The sequence below is a fragment of the Cryptomeria japonica genome, chromosome 7 (genome assembly GCF_030272615.1).
Source record: "Cryptomeria japonica chromosome 7, Sugi_1.0, whole genome shotgun sequence".
NCBI classification, from domain to species: domain Eukaryota; kingdom Viridiplantae; phylum Streptophyta; class Pinopsida; order Cupressales; family Cupressaceae; genus Cryptomeria; species Cryptomeria japonica.
The window spans coordinates 754,116,996-754,136,957 of NC_081411.1; the positions used below are offsets into that span (position 1 = coordinate 754,116,996).

A 19,962-nucleotide genomic window follows, 5' to 3' on the forward strand; every position below is an offset into this window, starting at 1 on the left:
CTAAATGTAGTGTAGTAAATTGTATCTCTTTACAATTTCACACTCTTTTTGGCCCCTAATTTAGTTTTACTTGTCATAGATAATTTCAAGCCCATTTGGACCCTATTCCGCCCTATAATTTCTTGAAATAGGGCCTTAATTTCAAGTTGGGCATCAATCACAAAAATGAATTTCATCCAACTTGCCCATGCTATTACTACAACCACATATGTAAAGTTCATTAGATGGATGCAAAGAGTGTTTACTTTAATTGTGACCTTCAAGAAGAAACATACATGAAGAATTCATAGGAGTTTATACAAGACCCATTATTTGTTTTTCATATTCAATAGTCTCTCTATGGCCTCAAATATGCCCCTTGGTTCTTGGTATGCAAATATGGACTCCTTCCTTCTAACAATTGGATTCAATCGATACCAATTTGATTCAAATGTCTATATTTTGAAATAATATGGTACTCACACATTGTGTTACCTATGTTGATGTTTTTTTTTATCATGATGATTCACTCATCTATCATTCAAGTAGTGAAAAGTGCCCTTCATGATCATCTTTTTATGTCAAACTTGATCCTATCACTCACTCTTCTTCAAGTTATTCTTGGCACAACGTAAGTATGCACTTGATATGCTCTTTGTATTTTGCATGGTTGATTGTAAACCTCTACTTAATTTGTTTCTATCAAACTAAAGATTGAGTGCTCTTCACCTTTGGTGGATGGTACTTTTTACCAACAACTTGTTGGTAGTCTTGTATACTATAATTTTATGAAACTTGAAATTTTCTATGTTGTAAACATGGTCTTGATTCATGGAGGAACCACATGAGTTGCACTAGAAAACAACTAAATGGATTATTCACTACATTTATGGTTCTTAGAGTTATTCTAGATTCATTATACAATTGGCATGGATGTTTACTTGGTTGTGTATACAAATACAAGCTGGGTAGGTGATTCTCAAGATTGTAAGTCTACTTAAAGATATTGCTTATCACTTAGTTGTAGTCCAAATTGTTCATCAACCATGAATTAATATGCTATTTCTCTTTCATAATAATGATTGAATATTGGCAACTAGTTAATATTGCTAATTATGCTATTTTTCTTTAGAATATTCTCATTGAGTTTAGTATTCCATTTTGTAATCCTACAAGCATATATTTTGATAATTTAAGTGTGATTCATATTTCATGTAATCCAAATCATTATCAAAGGACCAAGCATATTGAGATCCATATTCACATTAAGGATATGATTCATGATCGTATAAAGTTGTCAAATATCAAACAAAATCACAAACATCTTCACCAATGCCTTCATTGAGACCAAGTTCCTTCATTTGTGAGCTATGATTGGGGTGCAATAAGTGTCTTCATCTTTGGGGGGATACTAAGTCCTTCCAATTTTCTATCTATTATAGAGGGCACACTTCTTCTTGTGAAAGGTGGGTTCTTCCTTTTCGTGGCTTATTTTGCATTTACATGGGTACGCCACAAAGGTTCATTTGTTGAGATCCATAATCATTTCATCCATATAATTTTTCTTAAGGGATTTTTAGTGTATTTTTTAATTTTCCTAGTGGGATATTTATTTTTCATTGGTATTTTTTTCCCTACAATTTGATTAAGCCTTTTGGTGCAAGATCACGCAATAGGTCTTTATGCCTTAATAAAGCATGATGCAATATCATAAGGTTTTTTAGTTCATGTGATTTAATAAGGTTAATAATTGCCATTCTTGATGTAATAAGTGTCTTTGAGGTCATTAGAAGGTGTTTTGAGTCATGTTGAAGTCATATAGGCAATATTGTAAATATTGTCAAAATTATCGTTATGGGGACAATGAGTACCAACGGGTATAACATGATGTTTAATAATGTGTAAGGGTCTTTTAGTCCTATTTGGACCTATTTATATTATTTTTGAGTCATTATGGTCTTAGGTTGAGTCTAGGGTCAATTTTAGACAAAGTTGCTAATGTTGTCCAAAATGGTTAAAGCAACTTTTGTGCATTTTATGAGTAATCAGGAGTTTATTTGTTGAACCAAGTTTAAATGGTGGTTGTACCCATTGGAACTAGATTAAAATTTTGTTTAAAAACCTCTCTTGTTTGAGGTTAGGAGTTGGATGGTGATTTTGTATGGAGAAGCCAATTTGAAGGCAATTTGATGATCATTTTATCTGCAATTTTCTGTAAAAACATTGCACTTTGCTTCATAACTTTCTTATTTGGATGAATTAGCATGCAAGAGTGGAATATTTGGAAATAAATATATGTTAACTTTAATTTGGGACTGGTTTGGTTCAATTTTATTTATTTTTTATCCTTCTTCAATCGGATTTACCAAAACTGGTTTGAAAACCTAGGTTTCGGGGCTTTGTCAAAGAAAAATGTAGAACTCTCCATTCTGTCAACAGCTTGCCTCAAGACTTGGTGGAATGGTGGATATGGTAGTGTTACAGATTTTTTTTAAATATTTTTTGTAGGGGAAGAACCTAAGTGGATTTTTGAGCATTTGAGGGCTGAACATCCTCATGTGTTAGGTCGATTTGACAGGGTTTGAGAAGACATTTGGAGTTTTGGTACCAAAATAGTCAAGAAGACCATAAAAATTATGAAATAATTTCATTTTTTATATTCCTTTACCTTCCAAGTTGAGTGTGCAAGTTGGTGGAGTGTCTAAGGGGTGTCTCTAGTGCATTTGGAGGCCTAATAGGGCTCTTGAAGGACTGTAACAATCAATTTTTGAACAATTTTCTCCAAAACACCATAGTTTGAATTTGACATATATTGTGTAAAACCAAAATGGGTGTCCAAAAATGGTTTTATTTCTAGGTTATTACCTCTTTGTGAAAATTTATGCCCAAAATACTGAGTTTGTTGTTCTAAAAAGCATATGGGTTGTGCATTATCAGTCTATTTTTGGTCAGGCTTCTCCAAAACACTCTATGGTAATTTTGAGATATGTTAAATAAATTCCAAAAAGGTATCTAGGAATGTTATTTTTTTGTGTCTATGGTCATGGTGTCAAAAGAAATGGCCAAAATTCTCTTTGAGTAAGGCTACTAGCACCTAGTCACCCCTAGAGAGCCAATGGTGTGGAATGGCCTAAAAGGGGTTTGTTTAAAAGGTGGATTTGGTTTATTTGAGTCCATTTGGGTTTGAGGACATGATGTAATTCTTTCCCCTAGCCTTACGAGTGTCTTTTGATGTGTTATCTCAAAATGCCACTTTATGAGACATTGTCAAATAGTGGAAACCTTGGATTGAGTAACATATTGTGTAGCCTAGAGTTTGGAGTTTGAAACCATAGCCTTGGTGTGTTGTAGACCCTCTTAGACACTTTGCATCACCTTCTTATCTTAATAAAGTGATTTTAATCAGTTATTCACTTGTAGATAAGGTTTGGAGGAGTCACCATCCTAAAATGGAGTAGTATTTACTAATTCTAAATCACCTATTGGTCACTCCCTACTGGTTGGATTTTCCACCTCCTTCCTCTCTCTAGTTCTACATAAACTCTCTATCTAGCTTGTATTTTTATTCAATCAAGTTTATTCTTATTGTCATTATCTTGCAATTTCTCTTTGAGTTCGTAATGGAACATTATCATCTTAACATTTGCACATCTCTTAGATCATAGGTCTGTAATTGTATTATTTCATTTACAATTTTATAGCTTATTTCTCTCATAGAAAGAGATCTTCGTTATCCAAATTTTTCATATTTGTAAAAATGATTATCATAATTAGAAGAAGCACATCATCAATGAGATAACAATATTTGAATGAACATTGTTTTTATTATTTAATTTTTATAATTCTTTTATTTAATATTTTATTTTATAGATATTTTGTTGAGGAAATTCATGATTATTTGTTCCCATGTGCATATATTAAATATGTTTGAATCAAAATATATTAAATAAATATTGTTCAATATATATTTTGCCCTAAAAAACGTGATTAAATTATTTTAACCATATAGCCTAATTATCATGACATAATGAGAAGATTACAAGTAGATAACATGTAATTTTTCTTACAAAATCTAAGAGAGTGAGCTCATAACTATATGGCCTAATTCTAACAATCATTATACAATAGAGAAATAATAAGAAGAGAGTATATGGCTTTTCATCTCTTAATTGTTTCATTTTTAATGGATTTTTTGTGTTAGCTTTTCATGAAATATATCTTCATTGTCTTGAGAAAAATTGGCATATGTGCCATGTATAATCTTATTTTTTTAGAAAAAGATTATGTGATCTATTTTCTTTATAATTTTAAAATAGTATGAAAAAAGAAAAGAAATAGTTTTTATTTATTTTTAGCTTGTGCATGTGTTCCATATATCTTCCCTATGAGCAATTTAATAAAATTGGTCCTCTTAATTGTCTAAATTGATAGATCAAGATGGACACTCTAATGTCCTATCCTAAAAATATTTAATTTTTCTAAGCTTGGGTATTGTAAATACCCATTTTGTTTTGAGATAACTATGCTTAGATGTGTATAGATGTGTTACCAAAATTGTGTGATTGATGAGTGTATTTGCAATCTATGAGGTCATCTATGTAGTCAAGTGAGGTGGACCTTAGGGTTCTACATGGTTGGTAAATAAACTTACTATCATTGATTTATAGAATGGGGCCTCGATATAATGTATTCAAGAGGTAAGTGAGTTTCTAATTTTTATTTAGTTAATTCATCATCAAATATATGAATTAAGTGTAATTTTTTCTCTTGAGAACTTAGTAGATGATGTCAAAAGTATGGGTTTGTACAATAGGGAATGATATGAGGATTTTTAAATTATTCATGTGATTATCATTTTACATTAAATATGTAATAAATGAGTGAAAACCATTAAAATAAATATATATTTTACATATTTTTTGTATTTAACGTTTTATTTCTTAGATACATTATTACGTGAATTAATGATCAATTGATTTTATGTGCATGTCTCAAATCTATTTAATCAAATGGTAGTACAATATTTTTAACAAATTCATAAGCTATAATATTTGTATTTTTGTCTTAAAAAAGTTATGTCTAGGGAGCAAAGCCTTGACACAAAATTCATGCAAGTAGGTAGAACTTTGCATCTACCATAATATATTTATGATCATCTTTCCTCAACAATTTGTAGACATTATCATTCTCTATGTTTTTCATGTTCTATGATAAAAATTATGGAAGCAATATAGTTGCTTCTTTTTGTCCTATAATTCTTATACGTTTTTTGATGTGCAAATAAGCATTGTTTGAAAGTGTCAATTGAGGATGTGTTTATTTTAAGTTTAACAAAATCATAGTTTAAGTTCTTTCATTATACATTCCTTGTGGTAAGATAACTTGATTGTCAACCATAATACTAGTTCAAGTCAATATCTTTCTACATCAGTCACTTATTTGGAAACAAATAGAAAGTTCTTGAGTTAACATCATGGCTAGTTAAGCTTGTTCTTACTAAAAGTGAAGGCCCCTACTACTATCATGTATGGTTTGTTGTTTTTCAAAATTTATAGATCTTGGGATTTTACTCTATGTATACTTCTAATGATATTAAGGCAAAGAATCCCTTTCAGTTTGGATGATTTCGAACCTACCAACAACTAAATGGGCTCTCATGAAGATCGTCAAACTTATCAAGGACTATAATTAGAATTTTTTAACTAAATTATCTAAACTTTAGTCATACTCAAGTATAAAGAATGAAAATATTTCAACTCATTTGAAATTGAATGATGAAAAACAATTATAAATATAAAAATATAAAGTCTACATATATTAAAAATGTTACAAACTTTACTTGTATACTATCTCAAACAATTTGTTAGAACATCATTTTCAAACAATTTGTTAGAACATCATTTTCATTTTCATTTCCATTAGTATTTAAATAAAAATACACTATTCACAAAAAAAGTAGGGGGATACGAGATCACTCCTCAAGAGTCAACGGGTAGCGCTCGAAAACAACACTAAGCATCAATAAAATACGGGCAGCGCCTGGAAACGGAAATAGCTAAAAACAAACCGCTAAGAAGCTAAAGCAGTGGTAGTAGGAGGCAGAGGGGGATCACAATCTTCCTTGGGACCCCATACATCAATGAGGTCAAAGTTGTTTGCACCAATAGTTGTGGCTTTAAAGTTCTTAGTGTTGATGATGACTAACCATAATTGAATAAAATGTATTCCTTAGATCTAAAAAACAACAAATCATGCAATGCCATATCATTGCGCCAATAAAACATGACTTAGTGCATAACTATCAATCTCACTTTTTCTTTTTGGGCCTTTTTGGACACTTGGACAAAAAAGCATGCTTATATGGCATCATATTTGATGAGGCGGTCTTGAAGCCTTAGTTATAAGCAAGAGACTTGTCAAGTAAGCTGTTGTAAATACTTAAGAGTCATTTGAAATTTTTATGTAAGATTTTGAGAAGTCCAAAATTAGGATGTTCAACTACAAGATCCTCTCCTCTATTTGATAATATGGATCTGAAAACTTAATCATAATAAAAGAACTCCTCAAAGAATTTTGATCGACACAAAAGTAAAATGCTTTGTGTCCACAACATTTATAGAATCGGCTCATATTCTGGCCGTCTGCATTCAATACATGCTTGCTCAATGCTGGCAAATGGCAATGTCTGTCTGTTTCTGATAAAGGCTTTGATATATTTGCAAGGACGTGTCTATTCTGGCTCCAAAACGACAGTATGGTTTGACTAACACGCGTGTTAGTCGCGTGTTTTACACCATCGATTTTGTAATTAACGGCTGCGATTGAGTAACCTGTCCCTAACACGCTGTACGAAAGATCCATTTTGGAACCAGAATAGACGCAGCCTATTTCCAGAGTGCATCATAAGGCCATGAGACGCTCCTTCAATCAACATCTGTGTTGCTTCTGAAAAGACAGAGAGAATACGGAGTGGTCATAAGTACAGTTTTTAGGGTTTATATGTGTTTCACCATAACCAGTTGCAGTGGAGGACACCACGCAAATAACATGCTGTAGATGTAGCATGTGCTTCAATTTAATATCTCCTGTTTCGATCACACAACTTCAAATGAACAACAAGACCTCTGGAAGATGCAAGGAATCTGCTCAAGAATCCGGCATTCTTACACAAAAAACGAACAGGTCTTTATCTTGAAATGCAACTTGTAGGGACACAATGTTTTGCACGGCCAAGTATACGGCGAAACAAGAACCATCATCACCTCCACGTACTATCAACAATATCTCAGCATATCTAACTGGGCACCACAGTTTCATTGCTCTTTATACAACAGTTATTCAGTGGTTCCATGTGTTTTTTTAGTATTGTAATAAAAATATTTGTCGTTTATTTGAGGATGAATTATGATATAGTAAATTAAAGGTTGGTAAAGTATTTGTTATCTAGTGAATCAATGTGACGCTGTCGTATAATGATTCACAAATACATTAGATAAAAGTTGTGAATGTATTCTATTAATTCTAAGTCAATGAAGATTATAGTTGTTAGGAGTGACCTTGATCCCAAGTTTGATTTGTATTACACACAACAAAAATTGTTATAGTTGAGATGAGTTTATTCTTTAGAATAAATAATCGATTGATTAGTTCATTTTTAGTTTGATATCGAGATCCCAAGAACCATAATTGAAATTGAATTTGTCAAAATGAGAATTGCAATGATTTCAGCTATTTGATTGATTAGTTGTTTTTAAGATTGATAGCTAGATCTCTAGAAGTATAGTTAAAGTTGAATTTGTCAAAATGAGAATTGCGATAATTTCAACTTTTCATTGGTATAATGTATTATACTATTTTAATATGTTAAATATATCATATGTATACACATTATAATTTAATAAATATAATATTGAGAATCAACGAGCCCACAAAATCAAATCAACACTACATTGGGTGATAAACTAATATAGATAAACTTAAATTTATCTATCTAAAAAGTCATAAAAAGAACAATCTTAAGTTCTTTTATTTTATTCAAAGGATATTCTACTCTATTTTAGAACTATTTAACAATTATTTTATTTTGTGTATATTCTTTACTTCATTTTTTATGAATAAAATGTGTGCTACTTTTTATTGATAGAAAAAGTATAATGATGCATTATTCACAAAAAAGTGGATGGTAGAAAGGGACAACCTCTAAGTCTAGGTAGGATCAAGTCCAAATAAAAGATGGAAAAAAAAAAAGAGACAAACCCCAATCAACAATGTACATAAAAAACAATGCAAAGCATCAAGACTAATATTGATAGTAGAATGATCACACTCATCAAGTTTACCCTATGCTTCAACAAGGATAGTACCATCACCAATAAGATTCTAGTTAATAATACTATCATCCTCCTAATCTTTTGTAGGTTCCTAAGTATGAACAAGGAAAATTATAGCTCCAAATGAGGGAACTTGCTAGAATTTAGCAAGGTAGTAGCACCATATCCATGAGAAGAAGTAGAAGATGGCTAAGATGGCTAAGACCATCTATGGATAGCATAATCCCTATAACCTTGCAATTGAAATCCTTGAGATTGGGATCTACAATCTTAGTTGGTAGATTGGCCATGACCATGTTTGCACCTATGAGATGGGGAGGAAGTAGGGGCTAGGACTTTTACAATCATGTAGGGAGCATTATCATAGTGGTTAAGAAGCTCCTACAAATGCGCAACTTCTAGTGTAGCTTTACAAGCTTGCATCTTAACCCGTAGAAGCACATTATAGATAACCCATATATTTGGTGTATAAAAAAGTGAAGATTATTCAAACAACCAAAATATAGAGTTGAATTTCCATCTTTCTAAAAATTGAAGAGAATAATACCTTGAAAGCATGTCAAATCTAGACAAATTTAAATGGGATACTAGGCTAATCACCCAAAAAAATAATATTCCATTTAAATACATCAAGTTGAAAGGGATTGAAGAAACCTTGTATACAACTTCAAGCTTCTTGATCTTTAGTATAGAACCAATAAAAAATCAAGTGCAATAACTTGGTAAATAATGAGTGCCACATAAAATGAGCAAATTTAGGCTCAATAATGGCTACCTATATAGTCTAAAACCATTGATGCCAAGTTTCAAGAGAATATTAGAGGCTAATGGTGGTTTCATTAGTCCACCAGTGGAATATGAAGGATGAGCAAAAAGTATCCCTTGAAGGGTTTATAATTATGAAATGACATTATAGGAAGTCATTCACAATCTTTTCACCAAGGCTTAAAGGACCTAACCCTAATTTTATGAACCATGTATGGAGGGATGACATCAATAATAGTCTAAAAAATCTCATAATCCTAATTAGATAAAAAAAAAATCATCTTGGCTTCAAGCCAAGAGATAAAAGTATTGTTGGTTTTGACAAAGCTAATAGGAAGGGTTTGGATTCCTCTATTAAAAAAATTCCAAAGAATGAATCCAAGGGGTTTGTCAACAAGAGGACCTTGACTATATAAAATTGGATGTCACCAAATATATTGTTTTTTAAGTGGGAGGTCATTACAAATGCCATTACCAACTCAAAGATCAACAAAAAATATCTTTGAATTTGGATATTCTTTGTCATGGTGAGTATAGAGACCAAATCCTTTCCAAGCTAGCCATCTAATAGGATCTCATAAAGGAATATAATTCTTGATGAGAATATAATAGGAATCGTTACATTCTAGAGCTATGATAATGCATTTATCACATAGAGAAATAACTTGTCGATGGATTGAAGAAAGCCTCAAGTCACTAACTTCATAAAGGAATGTCAATTGTAAGTTATTGAAAAATATAAAACTATAATTCCTTAAAAAGAATGAAAATGTGCGACTTCGATTGCAGGAGAAAAAGGTATTGATTTGTGAAGTAGACACAATGCAAGAAAGTGGATGTGGAGTTATATAAATTAAACACATTGAAAAAGTCTTATTGGCCAAATGATGAGGGATATTTATTAAAGAAAAGGATTTTATCATTCACCAAATCTATTAGAGAAAGATGCAAACTAACTAAAATATAAGTAATCCCAACAAAAATGGCTTAAAAGTTAGCAAATGATAAGAAAATATAAAAATGAAGGGAGATTTATCAAGTTGAGTTATCCCTTGGTTGCAGGTGAACATGAAATAGGGGAAAAAACATCAAAGCATGTAAGTGCAAGCATTGAATGTAGGGAAGAGGCATCAAGCTACAACTTATAACTCATAGATTCGAAAATGGAATATGGTTAGATTTGGGACATGGTGCCCTATCAGGCTTGCCAAAATATGGACAAGAGGAAACAAGGAGAGAAAATAAGACTTGAATATAATAATGTAAGTCTTTACCTACCTTCATATGGACCTTTGATTGAGCCAAATAGGTGTTGCACCCAAACTAATCATCTTTGCAAGAGACCTCCCTATACCTCTTGTTGTATACAAAGGATGTGGATATGCTCAAGATGTGTAATGGAAGGCATGCAGTTGCTCTTTAAACTAGTAGTTTGACTTTGCATTGAAGAGATTTTTTGAAAATGGGTTGAGGATGGTTTGATATATACATTTCCAAGATGGATAGTCAAGGGCTAAGATTGGATTTGAAGTTGATTAGTTGAGGATGACTAAGAGGATTGGAGTAAGGAGATGCCCCCAAGTAGTAGCTTGTGATTGGTGCACTTGCAGAAGGCCAAAATCAAAGGGGTTTTGATGGATAAGATTGTCTTGACAAGTGATTGGATGGAGCCTTTATGCTCGTTGCAACTATGTTTCTTATTCATGGACTTCTCCTCTGACTACTAGAGGAGGTTAGGGACAAAGGGGTTGCTCATGGCATTCTTGTCAACATTCTACCTCCCACAAGGCAGAACTTTTTTGGGTGGCCTTTTGATGAAGCTTCTAGCTAACTTGATATTGGCATATTTTGTCAACTAGCTCTTGTAATTTCTCTAGCCTCTGGTGAAGAACCTAAAGATAAAGATAAACATGACCATATGTGTGAGAAGACCCATGCCAATATGTGATTGGGGTATGTGAGTGATTTCACACATGTGAGAATCGTATGAAAATGTGAGATATAAAAAGTGAGTCCATCACAAACATCATATATTTTCTTGTGCTAATTATTCCATTTTTAAAGAGTTGTGTATGAAATGATTTTCGATTTCTTAACTTTTTTAATAAAAAACTATTACTATCTCCATTTTTATAGAGTTCTTTGTGCAAATTAAATGATTACTAAACATATTTTCAATTTCTGAAAAAAAAAGTTTAGTAAAAGCCATTAATGAAATCTATGATTTTTTAAAGGAAACCTTGTTTGATCTGATCTTTGTAGAAAATAAATTATGTAATCTATTTTGTTGGTGTTTTAAAAATTGTCATAGCTGGCTGTAGCATCAAATCGTCACGTCATCTGTACCATTCTGATAAAGACTTTGATATCTCCACTCTGATGATAAGCTCACGAGAGTCTCCTCCACAATTATATAAAGAGGTTTAGATGATGGGTCACAATGTTTCAGCATATCTAATCGTGCACTGCCATTTTATTAATATATTTTCATACACTGTTTGGTCTCGTACGTCATCAAAAATCTCCATTCATTCATTCATACTTAGATTGCTTAGTTTTCAAAACAGTCTTGATTGCAATTAAATCATATGTATCACTTCAATATTGTTTGAATAAGATCAACAACATATCAAGTAGGATGGAAATGCCTTGTATTTGTCTATAAGCATGTAAATGTTGATGCATTTTTCTTCGTTATCAGATGATACACAAATGATAATGTTATTCATTTATAGATGATGGATGTCTGAATTCGATAAATCTTTTTTATTGTATATAGAATTATAGCACTCACATTTGAATATTTCGCACTTGATTATAGAGGTAATGACTAAATGAAGTGAAGTAGCTTGGGCCATGGATATATTTGAATTTGGAAAATGTTGATCATTGTTACCTTAGTGATCTTGAACCAAGATCAAGACCCAAGATTAGGATAGGAAAATTAATTACTAAATTCATTTCACTAGAGATTAGGGACTTAGGATTCAATTTATGCTGAAAATTTCCAAATCTTGAATAGAAATATTTTGTTTGAGCATTATACTATTGCATTATGGATAAAAGATCAAAACAAGTAGAAGAAAGTGTTAAGGATGCACTTTTATCAAAAATAACAAATTGCCATTTTTCTTTATTTATATAGCTTTTAAAACATGCATTAATTTAATAAATATATTATTTGAATTCATGAAGCTTCCATAGTCCATACCATGTAATCCTTCCACAGTCCATATTATTTGCACAAAACACATAAATGAATTAGTATGCTTCTTAAAATACTTATGTTACAAGAATGAGTATGCTACTCAAAATAACTATATTACTACATGAAATTAATCTAAATACATGCCAACCATATCTTTTGAAATATGTAATGAATTATCATTCATTCTTATAACAAAACTATCACTATGTGAAATTAACCTAAATACAAGTCAATCATATCTTGAAATATGTAATGAATTATCACTCACTCTTATAACAAGATTATCACTATGTGAAATTTACCTAAATGCATGCCAATCATGTCTTTTGCGATATGTAATGAGTTATCACTCACTGTGCCAATCATGTCTTTTGCAATATGTAATGAGTTATCACTCACTCTTGTGATAAATTATCACCCATGTGAAATTTGTAATGCTAATGTTGAAATATTTAACGCATTTTTTATTTACATATTTAACTTAGTCTATGTCATTAAAATTTTCAAAGTCTTTTGAAGTGGGAGAAACGTTTTGACGTCTCAACTCTTAGGCTCTTATTTAGAAAGTATTAGACTGGTTGGCCCATATAATCTAACTTCCTGTCAGCAATCTTATACTTTTGTTTATGTGACCATTAGACTGTACATTTGATTGTATTTAATTATTAATTAAAAATTAAAAAATATTATTTTTTAATTAATTAATACAATCAAATATACAATCCGATAGTTGTGTAGACATGACTGCTTTACACCTAAACAAGTAAATACAATTGACCTTTTGGGTGGTTAATCTCAACCATTTTGGTAATGGGAGATAAAATAGGTTTTTCACAGATATTTCCAAACTTATTTGAGTCGTGTGGAAAGTTCTCAAATGACTATATATATTGACTCCTTCGTATGGATTCTACTATACATTTCACTCCTCCTAAATCACTAAGTTTTGGCTTTGCACCATCCATATTAGACTTAGCCTGGTGTTTTCCTTTGATAATGGCTTCCTCTCCTTTAGCTATGTCATTTTCTCCACAGCCCCAGAAGTCCGGGCCTGGGTTAGAGTACTTGATGATTCCAAGGCCTGTATCAGTAGCACCTGCCTACAAACCTACAGAAAAACTCAAGGTAGTTTATGTTATTATGTTTTCCTTTCCTTCTTTTATGAGCTTAGCAATGGGAAATGTTATCTAACTATAGTACAAAGTGTGCAGGGAAAAGTGGCTCTTGTAACAGGGGGAGATTCGGGCATTGGAAGAGCGGTGTGTTATCATTTTGCTTTAGAAGGAGCTACTGTTGCATTCGTGTATTTGTCCCCTTTAGAAGAAAAGGATGCAGAGGAGACTCTTGAGAAACTATTAAAATACAAGGCACCCTGTGCTCAAAACCCCATGAAAATTCCTGTGACCGATTTAGGATACCATGAACAATGCAAGAAGGTACAAGTTGGAAATTCATATATACTTACCATTTTGAGTTTTGTGAAATTCATATATACTTACCATTTTGAGATTTGTGAATGTAAATGATGGTTAGCAATGTAATATGTTAGTCGGTTGTTATGAGTTTTTTCGTTCATAAAGTAGATGTATTATAGTTTTTAAATTTAATTGTGTATATTTTTTTATCCATGTTTTAGATTGCTCTCTACTTTCTGATAATGGATCACACTATATATATCCATAGTGTGATCCATTCATAGTGTGCATCACACTATATATATAATGTTATAAAACTGCCATTCATAGTGTGTATCCATTTAGAGATACATCTAGATCTATACACACTATGAATGGCAGTTTTATACATATAACTAGTATGAGGTTTTGAATGGCAGGTCATAGAGGACGTTGTCAAAGCATACGGCTGGATTGATATATTGGTGAACAATGCAGCTGAGCAACACCCATGTCCTAATATTGAAGATCTTGATCCCAATCAAGTGGAACGTGTGTTCAGAACAAATATATTCTCTCAGTTCTTCATGGTCATGTACGTGGTAATCTTGGGAGTTATTCGGAGTTTCATTACTTATATTCTGGAATTTTTTTCAATTTTTCCTTTTCTAATTCATAGAATATGATTCGAAATATTGATGAAAAAAGAACATTGTCAAAACCAGAAGCTCAAATCACACAGGAAACCTTGTTGTCAAGTATTGGTAGTTTTCCTGTCAGTTCCTTTCTTTCATTCATAAAGAAACAGGTTGTGAAGTGATTGCTTTCCTTCTACTTCTATTCTTTTACTTATCAGGAAATGGGACAGTCAAGTATCAGTAGTTTTCTTTTAGTTTATTCTTTAATCTGAGAGTCAAAGCATACGGTCGGATTGATATATTGGTGAACAATGCAGCTGAGCAACACCCATGTCCTAATATTGAAGATCTTGATCCCAATCAAGTGGAACGTGTGTTCGGAACAAATATATTCTCTCAGTTCTTCATGGTCATGTACGTGGTAATCTTAAGAGCTATTCGGAGTTTCATTACTCATATTTAGGCTTCCTTCTTTAATTCATAGAATATGATTCGAAATATTGATGAAAAAAGAACATTGTCAAAACCAGAAGCTCAAATCACACAGGAAACCTTGTTGTCAAGTATTGCAGTTTTCCTGTCAATTCCTTTCTTTCATTCATAAAGAAAGAGGTTGTGAAGTGATTGCTTTCCTTCTACTTCTATTCTTTTACTTATCAGGAAATGGGGCAGTCAAGTATCAGTAGTTTTCTTTTAGTTTATTCTTTAATCTGAGAGGCAAAGCAGACGGGCGGATTGATATATTGGCGAACAATGCAGCTGAGCAACACCCATGTCCTAATATTGAAGATCTTGATCCTCAATCAAGTGGAACGTGTGTTCAGAACAAATATATTCTCTCAGTTCTTCATGGTCATGTACGTAGTAATCTTGGGAGCTATTCGGAGTTTCATTACTCATATTTAGGCTCTTTTCCTTGTCCTTGTCAATTTTTTTCAAAAGAATTTTCTCCAGTCTTTTATCTTGATGATGAATCATAGAATATGATTCAATTTATCTTGATGATGAGTCATAGTTTATGATACGAAATATTGATAAAAAAAGAACACTGTCAAAATCAGAAGCTCAAATCACACAGAAAACCTTGAAAACCTTGAAAACCTTGTTGTTGAGTATTGCTAGTTTTCCTGTCAGTTCCTTTCTTTCATTCATAAAGAAAGAGGTTGTGAAGTGATTGCTTTCCTTCTACTTCTATTCTTTTACTTATCCGGAAATGGGGCAGTCAAGTATCAGTAGTTTTCTTATAGTTTATTCTTTAATCTGAGAATCAAATATTATCAGTTTTTTTTTTAATGTTCATTCTGATATAAATCAGAAAGAGTAATTCACAGCATTGATAAAGAAATTATTGTACAAAATCCAGGTGATTCATAAGATTTTAAGGAAATCTAAACCCTATTATCATCCAGACTAGATCTCTTTTGAAGTTCATAAGATCTCTATCCACTCTAATGTGTAGGATCTGCCAACTCTGTCAATCCTTATTACAAAGCATAGACGAGAGTATAATATCACAAGTTTATTATTAGTTCTAATGATTTAGAGGCTCTGGGTACTAAGATCTCTGTAGATCTAGTATTCAGCCTTTTGTACCACTTGGGTGATCTCTCTGTCTCTGATTCTCTGATACAATAACTGGTGAACATTAAGAAACCCACATGAAGATTTTTATTTTTCTGGGCTGAATTATAGAGGTCTCCAATCAAATTACATTATATTTACTCTGTGAAAATCTTGAAAATCTTTCTCTCTCTCAAATTTGCAGTCATGGCGTGAAGCATATAAAGGAGGGGGGCACTATAATCAATTGCTTATCAAGGCAGGCATACCTAGGGAATGCAGAGAATGTGGACTATGCATCCACAAAGGGAGCCATTGTAACGTTCACAAGAGGACTGGCCCTTCAGCTGGCTAAGAGAAAAATACGAGTGAATGGTGTGTGAACAAATTACCTACTCTGTGTTAGATACTAGCTAGTAAGTGCAGTTTTCATAAAAGTTAGCTGATGGGTATGTCTGTATCTACTGTCAGGTGTGGCACCAGGCCCAATATGGACTCCCATAAATGCTTCAATTCTGGATGCAGAGAAGATGGGCGATTTAGGAAAAGACACACCCTTGGGCAGAGCAGGAGAGCCCTCTGAAGTGGCTCCTTGTTTTGTTTTCCTCGCTTCCCAAGATGCATCTTACATGACAGGCCAAATTCTTCACCCCAATGGTATTCTTTCTGTCTTTTATCTCAACTTTATTAAAAAAAAAATTGGTCACAGTGTTTAGTTTACAATTATTAGGGATTTGAAAAGATTGGGCACCTCTAAATACCAATCAAATATGGAAAATAATTACTTATCAATCCTTAACACTAGATTATCTTCCCAGAAAACTCTCTTCTTATTCTAACTAACTGAAGTTCATTACAGGTGGATGTGCAATGTACTCTTAGAACTTCGTGGGTATACAGTATAACGAAGGTGGTTCTCTTTCGAGGAATCCGGCTATGATAATCAACTTAAACTTCAAAGTGGAGCTTTCTGTATAGGGTCACGGAATTGTACGTATAGCTGCTTTTCTAGGGACAGTAAAGCGCACGTTATGTCTGTGGACAGCAAGAAAATTGGATTATGCTTTCATTTTGCAATGATTGATTCTGGACATAAAAATATCTCCACAGTTTGAATTCAGAAAAATCAATAGGTAGATGTTGGCACACTTTATTGTAAGAGACAAGAATGGGAGAGATTTTTTAAAAAATTATATAAGAATATTATTGAGAGTTTACATGGGTTGTAAAATGAACAATGAAAAGTAGAATCAGATTTGTTATTTTTGTATTTCTTATTTTAATCATTTTTTTACACAAACATTTCTAATTTTTCGAGTCTGTTGAGTGAATTAACTATATCAAGAAATAGTTGTCATGCTATTGACATGCTTGTCCCTTACAGGTCCTTGAAGACATCATGCTCCATAATAGAGTGGTTTTTTTTATGTTACTGCCCCACAGTGTAAAATAAACACACCCTTTCTTCTCATGCTACTTTAAGTTGCCCTCTTTCCACCTATGATAATCAACTTAACTTCAAGGTGGAGCTTTTTATACATGGTCACAAAATTGTACATATGGCTGCTTTTCTAGGGACAGTAAAGTTGTACTACGCCATTTCTGTGGACCATAATAAAATGGCCACAATTTATTGTAAGAGTCAAAGACTTCGAGAGATATTTTAAAAATAATCTAGGAATGAGTTGTATAAGATTTGTTGAGTTTCATATTGTAAAATGAATAACTTGATCAACATAAATTATCTCAAGAAATAGCTGTCAAGATATTGACATGTTTGTCCCTAATGTCCTTGAAGACATCGTGCTCCATAATAAATCCAAAAAAATCAATATGCAAGGTAATTCTTTTGTTTTGTTTTTTATTTTGGAAAATACAGTAAATATTTTATAGTTATATGTTACTTTTTAGTTTTGATGAAAAGTAAATACACTAAAGATGTTTTTTCTGTGTAGGGTCACGGAATTGCGTATAGCTGCTTTTCTAGGGAAAGTAAAGCACGCTATGTCTGTGGACAATAAACAAATTGGATTATGCTCTCATTTTGTGATGATAGATCATAGAGTTCGATCCTAGAAATAAAAATATCTACACAGTTTGAATCCAGAAAAATCACTAGTTAGATGTTGGCACACTTTATTGTAAGAGACAAGAATGAGAGAGGTTTTTAAAAAAAATTATATAGGAATAGGTTGTGTCAAATTTATTGAGAGTTTACGTAGATTGTAAAATGAACAATGAAAAGTAGAATCAATCCTGTTATTTTTGTATTTTGTATTTTAATCATTTTTTAATACAAGCATTTCTAATTTTTCAAGTCTATTGGTTGAATTAACTATACCAAGAAATAGCGGTCATGTTATTGGCATGTTTGTCCCTTACATCCTTGAAGACATCATGCTCCATAATAGAGTGGCTTTTTTTTGTTACTGTCCCACAGTGTAAAATATACACACCCTTTCTTCCCATGCTACTTTAAATTGTCCTCTTTCCGGCTATGATAATCAACTCAACTTCAAGGTGGAACTTTTAATACATGAAGTGTATGTATGGCTTCTTTTCTAGGGACAGTAAAGTTATACTATGCCATCTCTATTGACCATAAAAAATGGCCACAATTTATTGTAAGAGACAGACTTAGAGAGATATTTTAAAAATCATATAGGAACAAGTTGTGTCAGATTTGTTGAGTTTCATATTGTAAAATGAATAACTCAATCAACATAAATTATATCAAGAAATAGTTGTCATGAAATTGACATGTTTGTTGTTGTCATGATATTGGCATGTTTGTCCCTGATGTCTTTGAAGATACCATGCTCCATAAAGTGTTTTCTTTTTGTCCTTGTATTGGTGGTGTAAAATATACAAACCCTTTCTTCTCATGCTAATTTAGATTTTTTTACTGCCCTATTTCAAATTGGAGTTTATGAGAGTTGATTCTTGATTAAGCAATAAGAATCTTAACTCTCCAAAGAAATTGACAAAAAAAAGGTGCAATTTAGGTTAATTTAATAAAATGTATATATTTTATAAGTATAATTAATTTAACTAAATTGGGTATCGATAATTTGACAATTTGTAGTATTAAATGTGGGAATGTAAATAAAAATAATAGTACTTAATTTTATGATTAAAGAATAAATAATTTAAATGGATGTTTTAAAATTTGTAATCAATTCAAGGATCAAGAACATTAAGTGATAATATAATAATGAGATTATAATCTCTTGATTTTGTGGACAAGTCTATGGATTAGGGATGAATCTATGACCATGTATCTATCTTGTACCTAAAAACTTGGAAAAGTATGATTTGTATGTCACTTCCATTCTTCACTTGTTATGATGTGTCTCTACAACTTATATACTTTATATTTATTTATTTTTAACAAAAGGGGTAAAAATTTATTAAACACAAAAGAGAGTTACGAAGCAAGAAAGGTCAATAGGCCCACAAAGAACAAACAATTAAACATTCCTATCATCCACAACTAATTGCTCAAATAAATGAGATAAATCCAAAGGCAAATCACTCCTATTCACAACATTCCAATCCTACATACGTTTAGAAGCCCATTTTGCCAAGCAATATGCTACTTTATTCCATTCCCTAGGAATGTGAAAAAAGGTTACATGTTCCAAAGACCTACCAAGCCTTAAAATTTATCTAATAACTATAGATAAATGCCAATTAGCTTCATTCAAGGGCTACTCATTTAACATATTCACCACCACTTGTGAATTAGATTCATAGATAATCCTTTGCAAGCCAAGGGCATAACATCTTTGTTGGAAACACAGTTGTCGTTGCACCAAAAGATCGACTTGTTAATGCCCGATACAACCACGTGACACATAGAATCCATAGGAGGCAGTTAAGCCATGTTGCAAACCCATCACTTGTATTGCACAACACAAGCAAACCAAGGGCACACACCTTGCAACAATTCTCTGCAGCACAAGTGGGGGGTTTGAACCCATAACCAAGCTCTTATACCACTTGTTGGAAACACGATTGTCGTTACACCAAAAGATCAACCCGTTAATGCTTGATACAACCGCATGACACATAGAATCTACGGGAGG

The 19,962-nt window shown here is 32.3% G+C and overlaps 1 protein-coding gene across 1 annotated transcript; it reads left to right on the plus strand.

The window, feature by feature from the left end:
- Nucleotides 1-13,187: 13,187 nt before the first annotated feature.
- LOC131076412 (glucose and ribitol dehydrogenase) lies at nucleotides 13,188-17,155 on the plus strand. Its single transcript, XM_058013580.2, has 6 exons — nucleotides 13,188-13,407; nucleotides 13,494-13,718; nucleotides 14,117-14,271; nucleotides 16,080-16,249; nucleotides 16,346-16,531; nucleotides 16,734-17,155. Exons 1-6 carry the CDS (start codon nucleotides 13,279-13,281, stop codon nucleotides 16,754-16,756), a joined length of 888 nt encoding a protein of 295 aa, XP_057869563.2. The 5' UTR covers nucleotides 13,188-13,278; the 3' UTR covers nucleotides 16,757-17,155.
- The last annotated feature ends 2,807 nt before the right edge of the window (nucleotides 17,156-19,962 follow it).

Bases quoted from the DNA above. Each gene is read 5' to 3' on its own strand.
- LOC131076412 (XM_058013580.2), top strand. From the start codon at position 13,279: ATGGCTTCCTCTCCTTTAGCTATGTCATTTTCTCCACAGCCCCAGAAG. The intron at 14,272-16,079 runs GTACGTGGTAAT...TCAAATTTGCAG, and splicing joins TCTCAGTTCTTCATGGTCAT to TCATGGCGTGAAGCATATAA. The intron at 16,532-16,733 runs GTATTCTTTCTG...AGTTCATTACAG, and splicing joins CCAAATTCTTCACCCCAATG to GTGGATGTGCAATGTACTCT.